This window comes from Oncorhynchus kisutch, linkage group LG11 (assembly GCF_002021735.2).
Source record: "Oncorhynchus kisutch isolate 150728-3 linkage group LG11, Okis_V2, whole genome shotgun sequence".
Taxonomy (NCBI): Eukaryota; Metazoa; Chordata; class Actinopteri; order Salmoniformes; family Salmonidae; genus Oncorhynchus; species Oncorhynchus kisutch.
Genome location: NC_034184.2, coordinates 22,961,295 through 22,988,679, shown reverse-complemented (window position 1 = coordinate 22,988,679; position 27,385 = coordinate 22,961,295). Strand labels below are relative to the sequence as shown.

At 41.2% G+C, this 27,385-nt stretch overlaps 1 protein-coding gene across 2 annotated transcripts in view; it reads left to right on the top strand.

Annotated features, from left to right (window-relative positions):
* LOC109898906 (dystonin) overlaps positions 1–27,385 on the top strand; it is a 190,668-nt gene that overhangs the window by 39,376 nt on the left and 123,907 nt on the right. For both annotated transcript variants that reach the window (XM_031835453.1, XM_031835452.1), the window contains 4 exons: positions 14,195–14,256; positions 17,182–17,271; positions 21,854–21,931; positions 23,345–23,437. In XM_031835453.1, the coding sequence (XP_031691313.1) occupies positions 14,195–14,256; positions 17,182–17,271; positions 21,854–21,931; positions 23,345–23,437 (323 nt within the window). The remainder of the gene's footprint in view (positions 1–14,194; positions 14,257–17,181; positions 17,272–21,853; positions 21,932–23,344; positions 23,438–27,385) is intronic.

Below are 27,385 nucleotides of genomic sequence, written 5' to 3'. Positions count from 1 at the left end.
TCATTTCACTGGTCAGAATAATTGCTTACATAAGAAAAAGGGAACCTGGGGATAGCAATTCAAGTCTACCCAGCTCCTACAAGACTCTGAAGCAACTATGTTTTCTTTAGTCAGGGACAACAGTGACCACGTGCCATATGTATTTTCCTACCTAACGTTGTGTCTGTCAAAACAAACCACTACTTGTGATAAGTTTAAGGGACCAGTGGAACAGATACAATTCACGGTCAAACCGTCCTTGCTCTGCAGGTGTCATTCCTGCACAAACAAGGGCAGGAACATTGTACATAGTCAGGGACTCTGTCAGTCTCCATATATTTCTGTGAACATCTCTATTATACCACATAGCATTGTAATAAGTCACCATGGATACACAAATAGCAACCATACTCTGCCATGATCGTAGACAGGTGTATGTTTTGCTCTCCTTACAAGATCCTACTCCTTCTGCCAGTCTGCACTGTAGTCTATGTGCTGGAAGGTTAGTGAATCTAGCACTCAGTCCTATAGCCTCTCAAATTGAATCAAATTGTATTATTCACATGCTCCGAATACAACAGGTGTGTAGACCTTACAGTGAAATGCTTACTTACATGCTCTTTTACAACTATGCAGAGTTAAATAAGACATTTTTTAAACAAAAAACACACAAGAATGAAGCTATATACAAAGAGTACCAATACCATATCTCACAGATCTACAGTGGGCTGTAATATATGGGCCTAAATGTCTGCTCTAATGGCTTGAGTTTAAAATCAATACCCATCACTATACTCTGGCTCCAAACTGTCTTCCACTTTGTACATGAAGCACTGAGTTTATCACACAATTATCTCCTAATTCACATTTCAAAAAGGAAGTTGACCAGTGGCACTGAAGCTTATGTAGAAGCTTTCAGTTCTCCCTCCTTGGCTTTCAGTCTCTACATGAGTGACCTGACAAGGACTGTGTTCCGAAGCAGTTGAGTTAGTTATCGCATGCTGACACAGACACACACTCACATACACGAATACACACACAGGCACTCATTCCGGATTGATTCACCTCTCCTTGTTGAATGGCTCATGTGGTGATAACTCATAGCTCATGTCTAAGGGCACTTTGCCAGCCTCACCTTCAGTCGATGATGGTTGCAGCTTGTCATCCAGGTTCTCTACTGCCATATTGGTGAAGCACTTTCTTTGAAACAGATTTAGAAAGAGAGGAGATTATCTAAGGATAGCCAAACACCTTAATTCAAATTCACAATAATATTAAATGTAATATTAAAGTTGCTGTTTTATAGTTATTCAATGTGTAAAACCTTGTATCATCAGGCAGGATTTCCCTCCTCTTGTCAGTTGCCCCTAATAGCCTATATTTAATGCTTTGATCTGACTTTCTTGTGTTATTAGCAGAATCATAACAGGATGCCTAATGACATCTCAGTGTAGTAGCTGAGGAAAAGAGTATTGGCAGTAGGAGGACGTGGACAATTACAAGCAGCCATGGCTCATATCTCCTCTACACACAACCTCCTCTCTAATCAGTTAGCCGGCTCTGACCGGGGAGATGTATGACAGGATCTGCCGACTGGATCTCTGTGGGGACTCTGAGAGAGAAAGGGAGGCGGGGAGGGACGGGGACCGGGGGGGGGGGGATGATATAGAGGGAGGGAGAGAATGAGATTGAAGGAGAGAGAGAGAGGCAGCACACTTCACTTGTAGTTTGATTTCCTTTTTAGCTCTTCGGGGCCTGGACAGGCCTTCAGGCTAGAGGCTAAAGCAATGCCTGTTGGAGCCTGGAAGTGTGCCTTTGAAGGCAGTCACGCCAGGCGGCGTGCTGTGAAGAACATGGCTGTCTGTTCTTCTGTCCTAGATAACACATACTTCAGATGCTGCCCTGCCCTGAGGAGAGACCGTGATTTTCTCACCGAGAAGGAAGGAGAGGAATGCACCCTTCTCCTCCGACGTCTCTCATTCTCTCGCTCTCTGTCCCCTGTCCCTTTGTCTTCCTTTCATCTGGATTCCTCACACTGTTGACAACATGTCCTTTAGCGCATCAGCTAGTAATTCTGACTATGTAATACAGACAGGGCATGCTGAGATTCATTGCTGGAAACTAGAGTGGAGAGAGCTGTCTAACAAGACTGTTCAGTAAGGCATCTGTGACGCTGTTGTTTTGTCTACACTGTAAGGAAATTATAGGGTTGTGTTATTGTAAGGCCCTGTTTCTTGCACTCCTTTTGATTTACCTCAGAGGACAGGCTGAGCATCTTCACTCTTGTGTGTGGGAGGGGGGGTGGCTTTACTCTACTGGGCTGTTCTGTGAATGAGAGGATGTGCCTGTTTCTGCACTGAGCTGTACTTTATTTTAGGCTTCCTGACTGAAATGGCTGCCAAAGGGTGGCAGTCATACACGTAGTGGCCAGTTTATTAGGTACACCCACCGAGTACCAGGTCAGACCCCCCTTTGTCTCCAGAACAGCCTGACTTCTTCGGGCATGGATTCTACATGGTGTGGCGTTGCTCAGTTGGCATAAAGGGACCTAACATGTGCTAGGAAAACATTCCCCACACCATTACACCACCACCATTAGCCTGTACTGTTGACATCAGGCAGGATGGTGCCATGGACTCATGCTGTTTATGCCAAATCCTGACTCTGCCATCAGCATGATGCAACAGGAACCAGGATTCGTCGGACCAGGCAATGCTTTTCCACTCCTCAATTATCCAGTATTGCTGATAGTATGCCCACGAGAGACACTTCTTCTTGTTTTTAGCTGATAGGTGTGGTTGTCTGCTGCAATAGCCCATCCGTGACAAGCATCGAAGAGTTGTGCATACCGAGATGCCGTTCTGTTAACTGGCACAATTCGTGCACTATTCTTGACATTCTCCTTCGACCTCTCTTATCAATGAACTGTTTTCAACCCACAGGACTGCCACTGACTGGATTTTTTTTTTTTTTTTTTTCACACCATTCTCGGTAAACCCTAGACAACGTTTTAAAAAAAACAGGAGGGCGGCCGTTTCTGAGATACTGGATCTGGCGCACCTGTCACCAACGATCATACCACGCTCAAAGTCGCTTAGGTCTCTCGTTTTGCCCTTCTAATGTTCAATTGAACAGTAACTGAATGCCTCAATGCCTGACTGCCTGCTTTATATAGCATGCCACGGCCACGTGACTCACTGTCTGTAGGAGCGATCATTTTTCGTGAACAGGGTGTACCTAATAAACGGGCCACTGAGTGTATACAGTATCTTGTAAGGCAAAGGCCCCTGTTACATTGATCTATTTCATTACTTCAACCTTTGTGTGAATGGGAGGCCAGAGGAGTGAGAGAAAGGCCATTGTTTAGTGCCATGGTAGTATCTCCTTGACTTTGCTTGTTTTTCCCACCACTGTCTTTGGAAGCTCCTGTCATTGAAAACAGTCCTGCTGCTATTTCCACCCTCAGAATAATCTGTCTGGACTGTGGGACTTTTTAGGTGTTTATAAGTACTGCTCTGGGCACACATCATGTGATTTTATGATGGCTTCTCCTTCCATGTACTCAGAAGTCAGAAGGAAAGACAGATGAGAGGAACCTTGGAATAGACTAAGCTAAACACTAAACTAAACCTTATTAATGAATTACATAATTTACAAGGCCAATACTCAAATCAAATGTTACTTGTCACATGCTTCGTAAACAATGGGTGTAAACTAACAGTGAAATGCTTACAATGCATAGAGAAATAATATACAAATAATAACATGAGGAATAAATACACAATGAGTTATTGACTATAACACGGGGTATCAGTACCGAGTCGATGTGCAGGGGTATGAGGTAATTAAATATGTACATATAGGTAGGGATAAAGTGACTAGGCAACAGTATATATAATAAACAGTAACAGCAGCGTATATGATGAGTCAAAAGAGTTTGTGCAAGAAGGTTCATTGCAGATAGTCCCGGTAGACCATACCAGACATAGCTCCTAGAATTAGCTCTCTCCCAGTGGTTTCTATTTTAAAGACTTACCACAGTATATGACTGATTATAAGCTATAAAACATACTAATTACCCAGACCTTGATTAAATAAACTAAATCTACTTGTAGAATCGCAATGCTTGTCAGTTGTTGAGAACTTGACTTTGAGCCAGTCAGAGAGCACAAACCGTCACGTGGGGGAGATGATAGAAGTGACCAAAAAATGTATCATCCCCTTTTCATCAGAATTGTTTTAACTTAAACAATAAATCTGCATAAGACATATTTCTTTTCTAGAGCAAGTCTTTACATCTTTTGCATCTAGCTAAGGAGTTTTGTGCTTGACGAAGGATGTTTTTGTTAGGTTCAGTTTGATAATGTCCCCCTGCACATTAGTGAGCAAGGCAGTCACACACACTTCATATGAAACGAATGGGATGGTAAGTGTAGTACATTGCACACAACACTAAATGCTTTACCAAGCTAGCTATTTAGCTAGTAATTGACTCTACATTATTGCATACTGCCTGTGCCAGTTTGCTTGCTAGCTAATGTGAGCTAAATAGTTTGCATTGCCATTTAGCACAACATAGCTAGCTAACTTACTCCTCTGACTCTCGACAGCTATAGTTAACAGGTAGCTGCTTCATTCAAAAACAAATCCATTGTGATTTAATTAAATAATGTTGCTAGCTACGGTAGTTATCTAGTTGTGACCATCTGGTTAGTATCGACAAGTGCTTACTACAAATATTAGCTAGCTAGCAACAACATTAGCACAGCTTGCTAGTTAGCTACAGCAGCCACAAGCTAAACACACTACTGCCACGTTGTGGTCTGGAGTGTTTAAACAAAGTAAAACTGTTCTCCCTGAACAACAAAAAGTGAACTGCTGACAGATTTCTCGGTGTGTCTGACCCTTAACCGTAGTGGCTATTATAGCCATGTCATACACTTCTTTGAAGTCCAAAATGAACACCAAGTGTCCCACTGGATCAATGGCTGTCCAGGTTTGACCATGATGCTGGATGCCTGACCAGGGTCAAATTCAGTAGGGCACACATGCCAGAGCGAAAAACATTATGCATCAGAAAATGAAAGTCCCTTATTGGACCAATTCAGGTACATCCTCGTTTTTAAATGTTTCAAAATGTTTCAAAGCATTTTGTGGCGGCAGGTAGGCTAGTAGTTAGAGCGATCAAATCCCTGAGTTGACAATGTAAAAATATGTTGTTCTGCCCCTGAACAAGGCAGTTAACCCACTGTTCCCCGGGAGGCTGTCATTGTAAATAAGAATTTGTTTTTAACTGACTTGTCTAGTTAAAGAAAGGTTAAATGTAAACATTTTTAAAAAGTATAATATTCTCCGTACTGAACATAAACATGATTTGAATGGAGGACTGATGTGACATTACTTGAGAGAGTGGAAGTGCAGTACACAAGATAAGTTAAAATATATTATGTCATGACTGTAGCTGTAAGTGAAACCAGTTGCACTGTAAGATTAAACGTCACAGCCCTTTTGTTATTGTCAGTCATTATGATTCTCTTCCCTGAAATGTACACCTCTTATCAGTACTTTATGATGAATGATGCAATGCTTGACAAGCTGGGATTTGTCTGCGAGTCATATCAGTGCCTTTTGAAAGTATTCACACCTGTTGACTTTTTCCCACATTTTGTTGTGTTACAGCCTGAATTTAAAATGGATTAAATTGAGATGTTGTGCCACTGATCTACACACAATACACCACAATGTCAAAGTGGAATTTCGTTTTTTATTTTTTATTTTAACAAATGAATAAACTAAATAAAGCCGAAATGTCTTGAGTCATTAAGTATTCAAACCCTTTGTTATGGCAAGCCTAAATACGTAAAATTAGAAGTAAAATTTGCTTAGCAAGTTGCATGAACTCTGTGTGCAATAACAGTGTTTAACAAGATTTAGGAATGATTACTCCATCTCTGTACCCCACATATACAATTATCTGTAAGGTCCCTCAGTCGAGTTGTGGATTTCAAGCACAGATTCAACCACAAAGACCAGGTAGGATCTACAATGCCTTACAAAGAAGGGCACCTATTGGTAGATGGGTATAAAAAAAAGCAGACACTGAATAATCCCTTTGAACATGGTGAAGTTATTAATTACACTATGGATGGTGTATTATAACACCAAGTCACTACAAAGATACAGGCGTCCTTCAGTTGCCTGAGATGAATGAAATCACACAGGGATTTCACCATGAGGCCAATGGTGATTTTAATGGCTGTGAAACAAGAAAACTGAGGATCAAAAACATTGTATTTGCTTGTCATCGGCAAGGGAGTTTTTTTGGGGATAAAAATTAACAGTATAGAGATAACCACACAGCCAAAATCCTAAAGGAAAACCTGGTTCAGTCTGCTTTCCAGACACTTGGAGAGAAATTCACCTTTCTGCAGGACAATAACCTAAAACTCAAGGCCAAATATGCACTGGAGTTCATTGGAGGCTGCTGAAGGGAGGATGGCTCATAATAGTGGCTGGAACAGAGCAAATAGAATGGCATCAAACACATGGAAACCATGTGGTGGTGCCACCTCCCCTTTTAAGGTGGCACCAACCTCCTGCGCTGGATTTGCTTACCAAGACGACATTGAATGTTCCTGAGTGGCCTAGTTACAGTTTTGACATAATCGGCTTGAGAATCTATGGCAAGACTTTTTATTTAGTATTTTATTTTATTTCACCTTTATTTAACCAGGTAGGCTAGTTGAGAACAAGTTCTCATTTACAACTGCGACCTGGCCAAGATAAAGCTTAGCAGTGTGAACAGACAACACAGAGTTACACATGGAGTAAACAATAAACAAGTCAATAACACAGTAGAAAAAAAATAGTCTATATACATTGTGTGCAAAAGGCATGAGGAGGTAGGCGAATAATTACAATTTAGCAGATTAACACTGGAGTGATAAATGATCAGATGGTCATGTGCAGGTAGAGATACTGGTGTGCAAAAGAGCAGAAAAGTAAATAAATAAAAACAGTATGGGGATGAGGTAGGTAAATTGGGTGGGCTATTTACCGATGGACTATGTACAGCTGCAGCGATTGGTTAGCTGCTCAGATAGCAGATGTTTAAAGTTGGTGTTGACATCTTGACCAGTGAACTGAGATAAGGCGGAGCTTTACCTAGCATGGACTTGTAGATGACCTGGAGCCAGTGGGTCTGGTGACAAATATGTAGCGAGGGCCAGCCGACTAGAGCATACAGGTCGCAGTGGTGGGTAGTATAAGGTGCTTTAGTAACAATATAAACTGCATCCAGTTTGCTGAGTAGAGTATTGGAAGCTATTTTGTAGATGACATCGCCGAAGTCGAGGATCGGTAGGATAGTCAGTTTTACTAGGGTAAGTTTGGCGGCGTGAGTGAAGGAGGCTTTGTTGCGAAATAGAAAGCCGATTCTAGATTTGATTTTGGATTGGAGATGTTTGATATGAGTCTGGAAAGAGAGTTTACAGTCTAGCCAGACACTTAGGTACTTATAGATGTCCACATATTCTAGGTCGGACCCATCCAGGGTGGTGATGCTAGTCGGGGGTGCAGGTAGCGAACGGTTGAAAAGCATGCATTTGGTTTTACTAGCGTTTAAGAGCAGTTGGAGGCCACGGAAGGAGTGTTGTATGGCATTGAAGCTCGTTTGGAGGTTAGATAGCACAGTGTCCAAGGAAGGGCCAGAAGTATACAGAATGGTGTCGTCTGCGTAGAGGTGGATCAGGGAATCGCCCGCAGCAAGAGCAACATCATTGATATATACAGAGAAAAGAGTCGGCCCGAGAATTGAACCCTGTGGCACCCCCATAGAGACTGCCAGAGGACCGGACAACATGCCCTCCGATTTGACACACTGAATTCTGTCTGCAAAGTAGTTGGTGAACCAGGCGAGGCAGTCATTGTTACGGTTTTCCGTCGAAGGAGAGTCGGACCAAAATGCAGCGTGGTTAAATCGAGACATCTTTAATGACGATGAATACGAACAATACAAAACAACAAACGGAATGTGAAAACCTATACAGCCTGTCTGGTGACAACTAACACAGAGACAGGAACAATCACCCACGAAACACTCAAAGAATATGGCTGCCTAAATATGGTTCCCAATCAGAGACAACGAGAATCACCTGCCTCTGATTGAGAACCGCCTCAGGCAACCATAGACTTTGCTAGAACACCCCACTAAGCCACAATCCCAAAACCTACGAAAAACCCCCATACATAAACAAAACACAAAATAAACCCATGTCACACCCTGGCCTGACCAAATAAATAAAGAAAACACAAAATACTAAGACCAGGGCGTGACAGTCATTAGAAAAACCGATGCTACTGAGTCTGCCGATAAGAATCTGGTGACTTGACAGTAGCTGTTTAGCAATGATCAACAACCAACTTGACAGAGCTAGAAGAGTTTAAAAAAGAATAATGGGCAAATATTGTACAATCTTAGAGATTTACCCAAAAAGACTAATCTCCGCCAAATGTGATTCTAACATGTATTGATTCAGGAGGTTGAATACTTATCAAATCAAGATATATTTGTGTTTTATTTTTCATGAATCTAAAAAATATATATATAATTTTGACATGACAAAGTATTTTGTGTAGATTGTTGGGGGGAAAAAGACAATCCATTTTAATCTCAATTTGTACATTTTTGGGGGTGAAAAGTTAAACGGGTGTGAATACTTTCTGAAGGCGCTATATGTGATCACATTAAATCATTATATATGGCCGATGACGTGTAGTTTTACAATGTTATTCAACATATTCCCCTATGGCATTTTGCAATCTCACATGATGTTCCAATGTTTAACCGGTTAAAAAGTCATTTTCAAAGGTATTCCTCTCCTTTGGTTTTAGACTCCAAAGGGTAACCTTCCAAGTGGAACCTGGCAACAGTGAAAGTGAAACAGATTAATGAAGTCAGAGGTCAAGAGCTGTTAGGTAACACATTTAACACGCTTTCATGGCCCTGGGTGGACTGTTGCACTTCCACATATCAACAGTTAGCATAACCTTAAGTTGTTAATGAGAAACCAAGAGAGGGCCTGGATTCGACACACTCTGTTCGTCTAGCAGTGACCAGATCCTTGTTTTGTTGATGATCCAGACCATGTGTGCTAATGAGGAGTATATTTACGTTTGCCTGTCCTGCAGTGTGTGCATTTGTGTTTAACTTGCAGATTACTGGCTGGATCAACTTCAATGTCGTGGAGAAGGGCTCAAGTAAGGGTCATTAGTTTTGCCAGGCAATGGAGAATATATGATGGGGAATTGCCAGGGCTCACTTGTCAATTTCAATGGGACTTTCCTGGTTGAATAAAATGTTAAATAAAAGTCCAAGTCCAACATCACAAGGTTTATTGGAAATAAACGTTATAATAATGTGTTGGTGAGTGTGAGTGATGACTATGTGCCAGTAGGTTGTGATAAGGTACTGCAGTCATCAGCTGATGGTCATAATGTTTAATCTGACATCATGTTATTTGTTACAGTAGGAAGCTGGGCAGGTCTGAGTAGATCAGATGGGACTGGAACTATTCTCCCTGACTTTAATGGAGTGTTTAGCTGCTAAACCAGCACTGGTATTTATGAGCTCCAGCCCTGACCTATACTACCAATTCGGTGTAATAATGTGGTTGTAAAAGCAACCTCTGATTACTCTGTATATAATATATGAAGTGATTCTTCGCTATTTTAGAAGATTTATAAGATATAGATATAATATTTCAAAGTGAAATAAGTATAGGCCCATGTTCTCTCAACCTGTCCCTCAAGAGGGCACCGTTCTCTAAAGATTACCCCTCTTACACACATCCCACAAACTCAGCGGTACTGTATCCAACCAGCTACTACTGAATTTATTTCAAACTTAAACTGTCATCCTTAGTTGCACCATAATAATGAGCCTTGGTGGTCAATGATACAGCAAATTCATCCTGTCTCTGGGCCTTGAGCAGGGAAGGGTGTTGCCTTGGACACTCCCTGAAGACCCCATTTGTATTAATGAGTCTCTGGCTATACTCATGTATTATGTAGTAAGCAGCCTCAGGCCACTAGGATCACACATTGTAACGTCCTGAAGGCCGAGCTCAGCTCAGCTCTACCCAGTCGCAGTTGTGATTTACTTAACGGTTATGGAGATAGAGAGCGAGGGAAAAGGAGATATATGTTCAGGGATAGCGGGAGAGAGAAGAAGTGATATAGCAGCAGGTGTCTGGTACACTACTATGGCAGTGGTGGATTTAAAACACTGTACTTTTTTTATTAACAAGGGTATAGGCAGGATGGATATTTTTTCCTCTCAGGTGCAGTTCTGTTCACTAATATTTGGCGCAATCCCTAGTCCCAGACTCCCAGCCCAGTAGTGAATTCCCTGCAGCTTTACACACACACTATTTATATATTAACCAAATGAAAAAGGCAGCTAATAACCACTGACAGTGACAACACATTTGAGACACATCTGGATTAAGGATAGGCCTAAATGACCAATCACCATCAGTATTCTGCCTCAAAACTGACCAATGTATGACCTCATGTTATTGCCTGTTTTTTTGCATGGTAATTTTAGTGGAATATTTTATGTTGTATGGCACTAGGTAAAGTGTGTTTGTCTTCATTTCAGTTGGTGTTGTAGTTATTGCCCAACGAGCGCAATTGAGTGTGCTCGGTGTGTTAGATGTATTTGATGAACCAGGATTGACATTGTTGTGGGTGATGCACTGTAGGATGTGAAAAATGTGTTGTACAAATAAAGCACATACAGTAAAAATGCAGACGGATATTTTTGGATCCAGAATTCATTCAAATGTGTTTGCCTTTGAAATTCAAGGACATCAGCCTCACAAACGTGTCACATCTGACATAGAACATACAGTCTGATCTTTTTATAACTGTCTCAGTATGGGCTCACTCCTCTGGGATGTACCACTCATTGCAGAGAAAATTAGATTTGTCAAGGATCTGACAAATTATACTGATTGTCTAGTTAATTTACTGACCTCAGAGTAAGATGGAAAATAGTTAATAACCCATGATGTTCTCTTCAGTAAAGAGCTAATATTATGTCAACGTGACTAATTGCCATTGATTGATTGTTTTGATGAATGGAGTTTCTGTCCAGATTTTGTACATTTTGCGAGGGAGAAAAAGTGTTTGTATTTTTTAAAATTGAGTGTTGGCTGTTGGACGTTATTGCATATTATTGCACAAGATTAATCAAGTTGTTGAATACATTGCTAGTTAACTTCTCTCTGCCTAAAGACACTACAGAAACTTTAATTGCCTTAGTAGTAATCTAATTTATCCATCAGTTAAATACCTATAAGAAATGTAATTGTTAGATCTATTCCTATGTTCTACTCAACATTCAATTAGACAAACAAGCTTTAACATACTATAGTTGCATACAGGCTACTGCAATAGTATTCTCCAAACTGATGCCCCCTCCTGTTTCAGATTTAAAGTGTAATTCTAAAAAAATAGGTTTTAATCAGAAAAATACCTTTTCTCCTTTTCTTAAGGAGGCTTATTAGTCCCTTAATGGCATTGAGCCGCATTGTGCTGTGACCTTAAGTAAACATTAAACATGTAAGAAAACCTCTGAGTTGCTGTGGAAAATCTGACAGGACTCATTTCGGATGCTTGACGAGAAGGGGAGTAGCGGCAGGCTGTGCTAGAGGTAGGCAGGCAGGGAAGCAGGCATGGAGGAGGAGTCTGTTGCTGCTCCTTCAGTAACGTCGGTATCTCACACACATGCCGTCCCTCTGCCGGGACCATGATGCACTCTCTCCAGAGCCCCCGGGAGCTAACTATGGCTAGGGAGATGTGGCACCTGCTGGGGCGTGACGGGGAATTCAGCGCTCACCTGGTGACGTTGATGTGCTGCATGGGTCAGTATCTCTTCCTGCTTCGCTTTACTCCATTCCCCATCCAGAATCCAAAGATTGGGGATTTCAGTTTCTGACTGAGCGTGGAAGTCTGCCGCTAGTTTCTCATTTAGAGGGGGACTTTAAACCTCCCAAGGCTAAATTCTGTTGTGTTATGCTGTGTTGTAAAAGGAGGAGGTTATCTGTGTTATTTGTATTTTGGTTCCAAAGTCAAAGAAGATGCAGATTGCATGATTTACTGGGCTTGTGATTGGTATCAATGTCTTCCTTTGAGGGCTTATATCAGCTGGACCTTTAGGCAGAAATGTAAAGTAGGACAGACGGGTATCTGGCCTGAATCCTGAATCCCACTTGGCAGCTTTCTCTCTTAATCTTCCTGTGTGAGACAGGTAATGCAGAGAGAAGTAAGGAGGGTCTCTCCCCCCAAGCTGTGTGTCTCAGGACCATTAGCCTACCGCCATGTGCAGTGTTGTACAGTAATGGATTTTGTTTGGCTAATGATACAGAAATATAGTATAGGGATTTTGTCTGTGTTAGATTCTCTGAGCAAATGTTTTTGTCTGTGTAGCATACCTGTCGAAAGTTTGCCTTGACAGCTCACAATTGAGCCTTTATGTTTCCATTTCTATCCCAGAGAGTCTCAGGTCTGTGAGAGCCTGCATGTGGAAGCGGCCAGTCTGGTTGTCATGGATACAGGAAACACAAAATAATGTGGTAGACCGTGTACAATACTGAACCATGAGTAATGGAAGCTATGCCTCATGCATTGAAGTTCATTCTTTTTCATTACGCTTCCAAAAATATCAATCTCTCTGGAGACTACTGTATTCACTAGAAATGAACCCACATGTGTAAGAGTATTAGGATAGTCTTGTATCTAATCATTATGTATGCAGTAGTTAAAAAAGAAAATGTGTACATGTAACCATGCATAGTCTTTGGCGTTAGGGCTCGGCTCCTTCACGGTAGCTCACTGCCAGAGCGAAGCATCATATGAAGATGATAATATAAGTACGGGCAGTGAGCACGATATTAGGGCTGTCCCCGAATAAAACAAATGTTGGTCGACCGAGAGTCGTCTGTTCTTTCGACCAATCGGGTTGGTCGAAATTTCCAAACGTGTATTTTTCCATATGTAGACACCCCCTATGTTTGAATAAAATCAACTATATGTCGGCTACTGAGCTTGTCTGCCTCTTTAAGCACTGTGACAAAAAATTGCTCCACCAAAAGAATATTGGTCGACCAACAGCCTATCGACCAAACATTCAATCAGTCGACTCAATGGAGTCAGCCCTACATGATATATGATATATCAAATCCAAAGAAAGAAACACAAAACCCACAGGTGGAGGCCAGGGTGGTGGTGGGATTTAAGAAACAGCAAGCATAGCGAGTAACAGCTAGATACAGCAGCACGGCAGCAAGAGACACCAGCGCATGTGTGTGCGTGACATCCAGCTTCGAGGAAGCATGTGTAGAACTGGTCAACTTAAATAGACCAAGGGCCTCCCGGGTGGCACAGTAGTTAAGGGTGCTGTACTGCAGTACCAGCTGCGCCACCAGAGACTCTGGGTTCGCGCCCAGGCTCTGTCGTAACCGGCCGCGACCGGGAGGTCCGGTTTGTCAAGGTTCCCGGCCGCGACCGGTAGGCGACACAATTGGCCTAGCGTCGTCCGGGTTAGGGAGGGTTTGGCCGGTAGGGAAATCCTTGTCTCATCACGCACCAGCTACTCCTGTGGCGGGCTGGGCGCAGTGCGCGCTAACCAAGGTTGCCAGGTGCACAGTGTTTCCTCCGAAACATTGGTGCGGCTGGCTTCCGGGTTGGATGGCGCTGTTTTAAGAAGCAGCCTTGGTTGGGTTGTGTATCGGAGAACGCATGACTTTCAACCTTCGTCTCTCCCGAGCCCATACGGGAGTTGTAGCGATGAGACAAGATAGTAGCTACTAAAACAATCGGATACCACGAAAAAGGGGTAAAATAAAATTTAAAAATTTTAAAAATGTAATAGACCGCATGTAAGTAGAGTGCAAATCCAATTGGTGCAATATCCGCGAATGCCACCACACTCGGATTCCCTTCTGAACGGACTACGCCGAGTGAAGCATATACAGTACATTGATAAGAGGAATGAACGGCTGGCTCATTGTAGTCATAAATCACAATTCCACTTGTCATGCAAATTACCATCCCCTGTGTGTGTGTGTGTGTGTGTCTGCATGTGTGTGTCTTAAAGTTACACCATGCTTAAAGTACTTTGCTAAGTGTCTTGTTTGTGTATTCTTCTCAGATGAAAGAGACAGAGTGCAGAAAAAGACTTTTACAAAATGGATAAACCAACATCTCCTGAAGGTAAGAATTGATTGTCTGCAGAGCTTCTTTTAGAAACATGCTGTACCATTCATTTTATTTCCCAATTCATTGTTTCTTTTTTTGGGGATTTTGGAGACTTTATTTGGCCTTCCATTTCAATGATCTACATAGAGACTTAATATGAGAGAGAGAGTTAGGCCTACAGTATGTTTTAGTATTGTTGACTTGTATCACAGTTACGGTGGTAGCTACTAGCTACGGTCAAGTCTAGGGATGCACATTAATCATGAACATCTCTTGATTTTTCCATGTCACTAAGACTCTTGGTAATTATGAATCTGGTCCCATGGGTAGATCATTTCTCACATACCTCAATGCCTAATTAGTGTATTGTACCTCCACCTCTCTGTCGTCACATTTAGGCCGTTCTGTGTTGAAATGGTTACTGTTTTTACAACATAAAGATGCAAGAGAGATGGTATAATGGTCATGATAATGGAAAGACAGTATGGCTGGGAATTGCCAGGGACCTCAAGAGAGGATATTATTGCTGTACTTAGGTGCCAATACAATATGCATTGCGATTCTTACGATTCTATATGTATTGCAATTCGATATTGCAATGTGATGCTCCAAACATATTACTCACTAATTGTCTGCTGCTGAGAGACAAGAGGGACCATCAGAAAACAAGGAAATAAAATTGCTTAAAACATTTTCACTCACTATTTAAAAATAAGCTATAAAATGAAAAAATACTTGAGTTTTGGCGCAGGTACAGTTGACTCGCGCTAGCTAACGCTACCTATAGTAGCATAAAGAATCACTAAAAGACAGGCTGTTTCATGTTTTAGTCCTGTCAGTTTCCATGAAGATGAACTAAACTGTGTCGTTACCTGATGAGGTGAATAACCCATTAAAGAGTGATCAGCAAAGCATCACAGCCTTTCATCCTGGGCTACATAACTGATGATAGATGTTTAGCAGAGGTGCCAATGGGAGATGGCATTTGCTAGCTTGCCAGAGTTTGTACTAACTGCATATCTTCTTCCACCCATCCCATGATGCGGTATACATGTACCCAGTCATTTTCATTGACTCCGAAATAATCTAAATTGCTTTGGTTCATCTGCCATGGAATTAGGGATCCCCATGGCATCGTAACTGATTAAATTATTAATTTCCCATATTGTAAAACAGTATATGAGCAAGCATAAACTATATCAAGACAAGGTGTTTTTTATGCAAATCCATGCCAGTTTGTGTAATGTGCTTAGGGAGCGAGTTATAATCCTGTTTTTGTCACCTATTCAAGTGATTTAGCCTGATTTATTTGGTCGAAGGCAAAAGTGTTGTAAACCCCCTAAGCTAACACATGGCACAGCTGTGTGATCCCGTTTGGAATGACATTTTATGTTACTGGGGCAGTGGAGCAGGATTATTGGAGTAATGTTGGAGTGATGGCACGAGTTACAAGGCTCAACTGTTTGTATACTACAGATGGAGGTTGAATATTTTGGCTATTTGAGCTCAATTATGTCATATTTCATTATTTTCCCCATCATCTTAGATGTTGTTGCCAGTACTACAAACTGTAATACAATATCTGAATTTGAGAGTGAACTGTACCCATGGAAAGAAAGGCATTTTAACTACTGTACTCTCTAGTGCCAGGGTCAACATGCCTTATCCCCTGTGACATTGTCCGGGGAAGTTTAAAAGTGCTGAGTAATAGCGGGAGGAAATATTTGGCTGACCAACTAGTAACAGGGGAGCCAGGGAGCAGGTCTATTTTGGCCCCACAGCTGTGCCTGTTTGCTGGGGTAATATGGGAGAGAGGAGAGGGGCCTGCCACGTGGCCTGGGTAAAAGCAGGCCACCGGGCAACTGGGGGATTTCACAGGCCTGGTGGTATTCAGGACAGGAAGAAGGGGAGATGGGCCTACTGGGAGGAGAAATCCTGGGACTGGAGTTGTTAAGTGTGGGGTCAGGATGAGTTATTTGAGGGCCATGGATATGTGTCAAAGCCATGTGCTCCCTCTGTAATACAGAGGTAGGGCACTAGTAGGTAGGGAACCTGATGGGAATTATGCTAATAAGGCCTTTTCATTTGTATTTATTAAGGATCCCCATTAGCGGCTTCTCTTTCTGGGCTTCAGCAACATTAAGGCAGTCATAAAAAATATTACATGACATTACATTTCACAACACTTTTCACAACACATTAAGTGTGTGCGCTCAGGACACTACTCTACTACCACATATATACAATACAAAATCCATGTGTACATGTGTGTAGAGTGCGTGTTTTAGCATGTGTATGTGAGTGTTTGTGCCATAACAGATCTCATCCCTGGTACCTTACAGACACCAATTGAGTCTATGAAATGCAGGCTCAGTCAGACCGAAGACATCTCCCTCACATACACCACTAATCACAGAATGGAATGTGGCTGTTGGTTTCCATCACTTAGTCAGTTGCCTGCCCAAGCTTTAGAGGCTCCTCTCAGTTCACACAGACACAGATGAGAGAGTTCTATGAACTCTATTCTATTGCATAAAACAACCTTTCGATGCATAAACAGTATTAAACATAATCTTGTAATTTTTCTATCACAGATTCTAATCACACCTGGGTCAAATACATTGTGTCAAGTACTGGAGCTGCACTGGAGCTGCACTTGATTTAGTTTTCCCACTTCAATGCAATAGGCTCAAAAAGTACTGGAGCTGCACTGGAGCTGCACTTGATTTAGTTTTCCCACTTCAATGCAATAGGCTCAAAAGTGCAAACTCCAAGCTAAATTGACGTACTATTTGACAGAAGACTGATTTCAATATTCCAATACATATCAGTTTTTGCCCAATGCTATGCACCTTCGTCATGTTTAATACTGCCCTCCCCAGTGCCTTAATTATTTCAACAGGAAGAGATAGTGCCTTAATTCCTTTCCTCTGGCCTTAGGTACGGAAGCATGTAAATGACCTGTATGAAGACCTACGAGATGGACATAACCTGATCTCACTGCTGGAGGTCCTGTCTGGCCAGTCATTGGTGAGTAGCGTGTTGTCATGGTAATGTAGCTCTAGCCTGTTTTCACCCCTCATGTATATCTTATGAGTCAGAGGATATGTCTGAAATCAAACCTTATTCCAAAGGATACTTTTGACCAGAGCTCATATATTGTAGGGAATAGGGTGCCAATTTTCAAGACGTTTCCTTTTTGGAAATGTGCTTGTATTCTTGAAAGGAAGGTTTGAACAGAGTGTGACATTATAATTGATGATTTGCCTGGCTTCTAAACCCCTAGATAACACAATTAATTCCATTGTTTGATTCTGATTAAAGTAAAGGGAGCTTTCATATATGATTTCTGTTCCCTGGTGCAGTATCACGTTGCATGAGAATTCCAGGAATGTACAATTTTCTTCACACAAGAAATGTAAATAAGGGTTCAGGGTCCACTTTTTCAGACACATACACTCTTAGAAAAAAGGGTTCCTGAAGGGGTTCTTCATCTGTCCCCATTGAGAACCCTTTTTGGAACTAGTTTTGATTTACATTTGGTTGAGAGGTCAACTATCGTGAAATTAACCAAACATTTTAAGATGTCATTGGATTTAGGTTAAAAGTTGGGTTAAAAAAATACATAATTCCCTTACGTTGTTAACTTTTTGAAAATCCATTCATTTTTAGTCATCAGATTACATTTTTGTTGTTGAAATGATGTAGAAATAACGTTGCTGCAACCAGTTTTTGCCCAGTGGGATGGAACCCAAAAGGCTTCTAACTGGAATCAAAAAGTGTTCTTTAAAGGGTTTTCCTATGGGGACAGCCAAAAACCCTTTTATGTTCTAGATAGCACCTTTTTTTCTATGAATGTATTATATCACTTTGTTTATCAATCAGGTCCTAGATCCTGAAGCAACCTCTTGAGCAAGGACCAGCATTTACTTTGTTTTTATATAGACTTAAAGCCCACATATGCAGTATATCCTACAGCTATAGTGTCGATCAGATGCATGAATCAGACAATCAGACATGTGAAAACACCCCAAGACCATTTATGCTTCAAGGCCTGGGAGAAACTAACTGCATTACAATGCTTGTTTTCAATGTTTGTAATGTCATTGCACTCCAAAAAAAACACAACTTGAAAGAAATGATGGCTGGATTGGAGACGTAGGAATTTTGATTAAGGCTGTTTGTTATCACTCAAATGTCATACTCAAATGTCATACTCAAATGTCATCACATTAGAGAATCTGAAAATGAATCATGATCATAGCTGTCTTTTGATGTCAGTTGTTTGGTGGGTTGCAGCAGCATGAGTTCTCTGTAACTCATGTGAGGAGAAATTAGGTTCCCTCTAAAATAGGTGTAGCTAATATTTCTCCTTGAAGTCACCCACATGTTCTTTTGTTTACATCCTGTTTCCTCTCTACCCTCTTCCTCCTCCATTTCTTCTATTTTGGATTTGTTTTGTTAATTTTACATCCTCCTTTTCATTTGTCCAACTTGTGTCCTTGTCTATTTGTCTCCCCCTTGTGTTTCTTTCCTGCGCTCACATTTACTCGGCCTGGTAAGCCAAGGGAGCGTGATTTCCTCAAGACATTACGGTTGGTGAGTTTGGCAGAAGCATGTGCGGTTGAGCAGCATGGAGATGAGCAGGTTGATGATAAGGGGGTTGGTGTGGTTCGCCGTCCTCCCCCTTGTAACACAACCAATGTTCCGTGGACATTAGCGAGAGTGGAACAACAATCCCACCACAGGCTTTTTACTTTAGTGGCCCGTAGTGAGCACTATAGCAATCTGTTTATATGGTTAGGTCAAGTTGCATTCTCTTTGATTTTATGATAGAAGTTTGTGTGCAACACTGTGTAGAATAGGGAGTGGCCCACTGTATGGCTTTAGAATTGCTAGCTGAGAAACTGAGATGGATTACATGATGGAAATGTGCTTGGCTTATGAACAAAAGGCCCAAGATCATGTTCAATTCATAGTTTTTTCTCAACAACAAAAAAACATACACTACCCTTTCAAAAGTTTGGGGTCACTTAGAAATATTGTTGTTGAAAGAAAAGCACATTTTTTTGTCCATTAAAATAACATCAAATTGATAAGAAATGCAGTGTAGACATGGTTAATGTTGTAAATGACTATTGTAGCTGGTGATGGCTGATTTTTTAATGAAATATCTACATAGGTGTACAGAGGCCCATTATAAGCAACCATCACTCCTGTGTTCCAATGGCACGTTGTGTTAGCTAATCCAAGTTTATAATTTTAAAAGGCTAATTGATCATTAGAAAACCCCTTTTGCAATTATGTTAGCACAGCTGAAAACGCTAGGCCGCTAGGCCAATGGTGCGTCGCCCCACGGACCTCCCGGTCGCGGCCGGTTAAGACAGAGCCTGGGCGTGAACCCAGGGACTCTGATGGCACAGCTGGCGCTGCAGTACAGCGCCCTTAACCACTGCGCCACCCGGGAGGCCCTTACTGAGACTGGTGTTTTAAGGTTACTATTTAATCAAGCTGCCAGTTAAGGACTTGTGAGGCATCTGTTTCTCAAACTAGAAACTCTAATGTACTTGTCCTCTTGCTCAGTTGTGCACCGGGGCCTCCCACTCCTCTTTCTGTTCTGGTTAGTCAGTTTGCGCTGTTCTGTGAAGGGAGTAGTACACATGAGATCTTCAGTTTCTTGGCAATTTCTCGCATGGAATAGCCTTCATTTTTCAGAACAAAAATAGACTGACAGGTTTCAGAAGAAAGTTATCTGTTTCTGGCCATTTTTAGCCTGTAATCGAACCCACAAATGCTGATGTTCCAGATACTCAACTAGTGTAAAGAAGGCCAGTTTTATTGCTTATTTAATCAGTACAACAGTTTTCAGCTGTGCTATCATAATTGCAAAAGGGTTTTCTAATGATCAATTAGCATTTTAAAATGATAAACTTGGATTAGCTAACACAACGTGCCGTTGGAACACAGGAGTGATGGTTGCTGATAATGGGCCTCTGTACGCCAATGTAGATATTGCATTCAAAATCAGCCGTTTCCAGCTACAATAGTCATTTACAACATTAACAATGTCTACACTGTATTTCTGATCAATTTGATGTTGTTTTAATGGACAAAAAAAATGTGCTTTTCTTTCAAAACAAGGACATTTCTAAGTGACCCCAAACTTTTGAACGGTAGTGTATATTGTGCATGCCATAGTAAAGTAAAAGAACAGCACCATGCACTTCCATCTTGGATTGCAAGCGCATGTACAAATCAATCACATTACTGTGTGATTCACAAGATCTCCACCTGGGCCTTTAAGTCCATCCTCAGTAGCTTTCTGCATCATTGAGCCATACAATCAAACTGAACATCAACATTTATGAACCATTGAACATTTTTCATCAGATAGTGGCTTTCTATTGTATTCAATGTATACCAACAGCAGGCCACTTGACTGATTGTACCAAGTTAATGAGGTGAGCCATTGAGGAAAAGGCTTTTGTGAATGTTGTCACTCTGCTATTGAAGTGAAAGGGATTCCTCCGCCTCTTCTCATGACCAGCCAGGAGAGTAATTACTGAATCAAGAGCGCTGTACTGCAGCTCATCCCTGGGTCGTATTCTGCCGCTGTGGATCGGCAGGGGACTGGCTGGCTTGTGACGCAGTATCCATCTCATTATCTCACTCTGTGTCCTTCCATTGTGCTCCTGTGTCCGTCACAGGAGTTTGTCTCTCTGCTCACATCATGACACTTAGTCCTCACAGCCTAATGAATCCTAGATGCTTTTTGGAACTGGGAAAGGTCTTTATTGTTTGTGTTATTAGTCCTCATTGGAATTAGTTTATCATTCATTTCCGGTAAACTCCTGCCCAATTCAGCACTAATTCTATCAGATTATGTTTTTCTGTCAGTTCACAGTTTGAGAGTACATAGATACATGTATTTTCTATCGCAAAAATGCAGTGTACCAGTTGCGTAATTTCAGATAAACCTAGGGTATGGTAAAGGAATACAAATGCTAAAGCATTTGATGAAAATTCCTCTCAAATGAATTTTCATCAAATGAAAGCTAATTTACTGCATTTCTACACTCTAGTTTATTTTAATATCAAGTCAAGCAGCAGTAACCTAGCCAAAGCCATCTACTACAGCCATCTTTACCGCTGCACAGTTTTGAGAAAAAATTGCGCTGTTCCCTACAGCTACATAGATGCGCTCTCCATAAAGCTAGCTAGCCATACAAACAGCCTTTCCTCCCACTCCCAGGCATCCACATGGTCCTAAAGTCTGCCCTCTGATACCACTAAACTGCATTTACCTTTTAATCAGGGTTGGAATTATTTCCGTAACCTATTTTAAATGGTTTGTATAGAGCTAGGGTATGGCGACTGGTGTGTAGTAATAGCAGCGTTTTGTAGACCACCCTGGCTCCGGATTTGTTTGTTCCCTCCCTTTTGGTTTTTCTCTCTTTCCCTCAGCAGATGAGTGGGTAAGACCCTGGCAGGGGCATGTCCGGGGTCCTCATACTACTAATGGTGTGGTGAGTCCCTGGTCCTTGGAAAGGGAGAGACCACATGGCAGTCAGTAACTTGTCCCCCTCTTCCTGTTCCTCCTCTATGCCTACAGCCTCGGGAGAAAGGGAGGATGCGGTTCCACAGACTCCAGAATGTACAGATAGCACTGGACTACTTAAAGAGGCGGCAGGTAAGGACCAATCACATTTGCCGAAATGCTAGAACATATGTGTAGAGGAATTTCTGATAACCGTTTCACCATGTGAAGATATTGAAAAGCACACTGAATGCCCACATCAAAACAGAAACCCTGCTCATACCATGACAGGGATAACCAATATCATTACCTCATAAAGAGTTCAATACCTCCCTCATCATGACTCACAATAGAGGACATGCTGAATCCATCTCCCAAGGGTGGTTACATCTCTGATTTCCCCTCCCCCACATCCACCACAGTCAGGAAGTGATAGAGATGGAGAACAGTGCTCACTGCCCAGCTGCAGCCTGCCAGACATGACATGACGTCAGTGAAAGCAACCCAAGGCCTGAGACAAAGGATTCATAGATCATTAAATTATGCCATTGTTTTAATGACATACCAGGCCCATTCACACCTCATTCATATTCATAAACAGACACATTAAAGATTCACATGCTTTTTATTCTATCCTACTGTTGATTTAAGGCTGTACTGTATCATAATAAGGGTAGCGGTAGCATCAATGTTGCAATGAACTGTGGGAAGGATAGATAAGATATTGTATTATTACAAATAGCTATGCCCAGACTTGAAAAAGCACAATTTAGAGGGTGAAAGAAAATTGCCTCTGCTTTCGGTTTCACTGCTTGCTCTCTCATAATGAAATAAAATGGCATTTATTTGCACATGACAGGGATTGTCATGCATATCAATGGAAGGCCATGATATAAACATCATGGCAAATTATTTTCAATCAAATTAGGTAGAGTACCAAGCATGACAATTTTAGCCATTGGACCACAATAAAGTATTTGCATTTGAAATGATGTATATTTGTTTGGAACAATATCAAACTGCATTAGTTTATTAGAATGAGGACATTATATTTCAGCACATGACATTTCAACACATTACTATAAGCTACCACACTATAGTGCCGCCTTGTGGTATAGAGGTGTGGACTCAAGGCCACATAATAATAGTAAACTGATTTACTAGCACAACTTCGTTACCAGCATCTGTTTTGGGGATTTCCACGTGTTCTAAAAGAGGATAGACATTACTCTCAGAATATGTATGCATTTTTATGCATCATTTTAAAGGGGCTTTATAAATGATCTGTTACAGTGAGTATGACACTAATACCGATGAACAAATTCAAATTCTCACTAATGTGTATGTACCCTGTTTATTACAAGTTTAAAGACATATTAATAGGTTTTGGATATAGAGACATCTACAGATGTTCTTCAGGGATGTTAACCTACACTACTAAGAATAAAGGTGCTTTGCGGATCAATAGAAAACATTTCTTAAGCTGTTTAAATTGATGTAGATTTGGAATGCATCACTTCTGTGTATCATGCTCATTAGCCAACTGTTTACAACTCCGTTCTTCAGGTCAAGCTCGTCAACATCAGAAATGATGACATCACAGACGGGAATCCCAAATTGACGCTGGGATTGATTTGGACCATAATTCTGCACTTTCAGGTAAGAGTTCATCTCAAATCACACATTTTGTTCATACTGTGTTTTTAATTTTCCGTCTGTGTGAATCAGTGTGCTAGTATCCTTTCTCCATTGCTGTATTTTTGTCTTAGCAAAGGATAATCAGTGTGCATATGCTAGTGTTATTCATGTTAATTTGGTTGAGGATTAGGATGATCATATCCAGCTATATTATGTCACGCATGTAGCTGGGAGATGTCTCTTGTTTTGACCAAATTAAGATATCTGTATTTAAAAGGTTCTGGATTGAGTTATTATGTTTCTCTTCCATTTGACAGAAAATGCTAGTATATTGAAGCCAGTGTGATTGAAAAGCTAACGTGTTGCTTAAACTCGCTACAGTTCTGTATGTTTTAGGATTTGCTTGTATAAGACTGACATTTGGTTCTGTTTGAACCATCTAAACCAGTGGTCACCAACCGGTATCGTGATCTTCAAGGCATTCCTAGTCGATCCCCAAACATTTCTGTTGAAAAGCCAACGATAAAGGCTTGTGCTGCTTTTTGTATTTTTTTGTGTTGCTCTGTTGGCTGTAGCTGCACTTGATTCAGAAGCCCTGCTCACCGGAAAGGCAAAGTGTTCCAGTTTTGAACCATTTTGTTTGTCTGAAAAGACAAACCTCGCCTACCCGGCAGACTGGGAGATCTGTGGCTAAATCGAGTTTGCCTACTGCGCTAGCCAATCGCATTGCTCAAATCACTGTGCCTACAGCTTCCACGAACCCGACCACAGCGAAGTTTGATACTAGCCTGCGTGAGGTTTCAGAACTTTTAAAACTATGACCAGAGAGAGACTGTCAAAGAATACAGCAAAGTGCTGATGTTTTTATGAGTGAGTTCATGTTAAACATTTTATTCAGCACTGTCAACACTGTTTTTATTCAACACAAAACACACTTTTCCATACTTTCACTCACACAGCTGTTTATTTTAATATTGAGGAATATTTCACTTTCTGTGCTCATAGGAACAACATGAATTTGTGCATGAGGCAGATGCAGTGTGACTCGAGTTTCACCATCAGGTGGAAGACAGTGTCCCCGCTCTGGTAGGGCTGTTGCGGTGACCATATTACTGTCACACTTAATGAGAGCTCATGAGCATAAGAAACAATGCCTTTTTCCCCCAACTTTTTCGGATCATAGTCGCACACCTCATGTAGCCTGGCCCATAGGCCTATATGTTTTGATAAGGTTTAAGGTAAGCACATTAATCTGCTTTACAAGGGGTGTAGAGCCTAGCTGGCATACATAAACAGCGTGTGAGTTTCAAGTTTGGGGAAGATCATTTTCACCATAAAATGCACATTTTTATAATAAAAGCATTACATGCATAATTGCATTTGCGGTCACTTTTGATAATGGTGATTTCCATGTGCGCATCGCTGCGCTTATAATGTGAGGAAATAGCCTAATAGTTTATCAGCATTCTAAGCTACAAGTTCTGATCTGTTGCGTCAGCCACATTGCGTAAAAAACTTGTTTTAAATATTTGGGATCTATCGCATTACACAACTGTCCCAGACTATGTTTGGAATATATATTTCTCGCACAAAATAGAATAGATCAACGTTTGTACTATGGGTGAAAGTAGATTGACATAGGCTAGTGCTTTTTCTGTTTGTTAGGACATCTTGTTCCTAAGTGGCGAGTGGCACAGCGGTCTAAGGCATTGCATCTCAATGCTAGAGGCATCACTACAGACACCCTGGTTCGAATCCAGGCTGTATCACAACCGTCTGTGATTGGGAGTCCCGTAGGTCGGCGCACAATTGGGCCAACGTCATCTGAGTTTGGCCAGTGTAGGCCGTCATTGCAAATAAGAATTTGTTCTTAACTGACTATTTAGTTAAATAAAATAAATAAATAATCAGTATACACCTAAGAATTGGATAAGGACACACGCAGTTGCGTCTCCGATGTGTCTGTCTTCACTTGTAGCCTGTGAGAAAGACCCGATTATGTGATGGAGAGCCATGTGAGTAAGATGTGATGCTCAGAACTCAGGGAGAAGGGCACAACGGTCACTGGCCTCAAATTACATGGATTTGTTTGACGTGCACTACCGGCCACACAAAGGAGATGGCGCCGTGAAATTCTAGGCATGTCAAATTGTGAATGAGTGACTGATGTAGTGTGTACAGCCTGCGCAAAAAAAAGCAGAGCTCATCCCTTTCAAGCAACCTTTTTCAAATCGTCATTAGTCGCATCATGCAGCCTTACATTGTATTAAAAATCTAAACATATAGCCCAATGTTTGTAGAACAACTAAACTTACATGTACTCTAAATTAAGCATATACTGTAGGAATACCTATTTCTTTGTTAGCCGCTCAACACAGAATAGCCGTATGTGCGCACTCCCTCAAATCGTTTGGAGAAAATATCCTTTCTATTTTGATCAGCTTCTTTCAATTGTATTCTTCACACTATAAAATAATGCCACAGAATTCTAAGCAAATCTTGTCTGCTAAATGAACTAGTGTAGCCCACAGCCATTTGGCATAGCCAGATCAGGACCTAACATAAGGACAACTCATGGTATGCTATTCTGTTCTTCTGAAATAGACTACATTTTCTTCATATCATGCTTCTTTAGACCTGTTAGAAAAAGAAAATGGATTTATTGCGAAGGTGTAGGCTATATTACATGGATTTATTATACATTTTAAAATGTAGATGTTCCAAAGGTCTGCATCAGTGGCTTGTGTGGAAGCCAGGAGATACTAAATGTATTTATGTTAATTAACAGTTCATTTCCGTGAGACCGACAGTTATTTGCTTGACAATTACCGCCACAGCCCTACTCTCTGGTCAGTCTCACTAGAGGAAAGGAAGGAGAGAGCAGTAACCCCGAGAGGTGGACCCTCTGCTGCTCTCACCCTCCCTCTGTTGAGACTAATGCTGTGTTAATAAAAACTGGGAACTCGGAAATCTCAGACTTCCAACTTCAGTGTGTTCAAGCCAACGGGAAACTGAAAAAAAACAAGATCCGACTGGGAAAAATGGTTTTGAACGTAATCCAACTCAGAATTCCAAGTTGGAAATTTGGGCATCTTTCTAGAACTCCGACTTTCTGACCTGAAGATCACTGATGTCATAATTTGACCTTGTTTTTCCCCCCTGTTGTCTTGAAAACACCATGACAGATTAGTCCAGTAATATAAAAAAGCTAATTATTTGCTAATTATTTCAATTTATACCCAGCTATGCCTTGCAAGTGCTACACACAAACTGATTTATTTTGTTGTCAAAGCTCGAGTTTTGAAATATATTTTGGTCTGAGAAGAACAATATTGGTAGGCCAGGTATATAGCCAGTATTCTGTGATAATGTATTAGGCCTTGTCACGTTCGTTGTATGAAGGAGACCAAGGCGCAGGGTGGTATGCGTACATTCTCTTTATTAAAAGAATGAACACAGAACAAAATAACAAACGAAACGCTATACAATAGAGTGCTGACAGGCAACTACACATAGTCAAGATCCCACACCAGAAAGTGGGAAAAAGGCCTGCCTAAACATGATCTCCAATCAGAGACAATGATAAACAGCTGTCTCTGATTGGGAACCATATCAGGCCAACATAGACATACAAAACCCATAGACATACAAAAACTCTAGACATTCCAAAAACCTTAGACATACAAAAACCTAGAGTACCCACCCTAGTCACACCCTGACCTCACCAAAATATATAGAAAACAGAGATATCTAAGGTCAGGGCATGACAGGCCTACTGCACAAACCACATTCTTACAGAGCTGCTTTTATTAGGTTCATGTTAACATTTAACTTATGTTTAAAAAATCTGAGCAGGCTTTTTGACAGCGAAAGTGATCTTGACTCAGAAAAGGTTGGTGACCACTCTTCTAAACTATCCGTTTCTCTTTTTATAGCTGTTGTTCCCTCCTTGGCCACAAGATGTCAAAC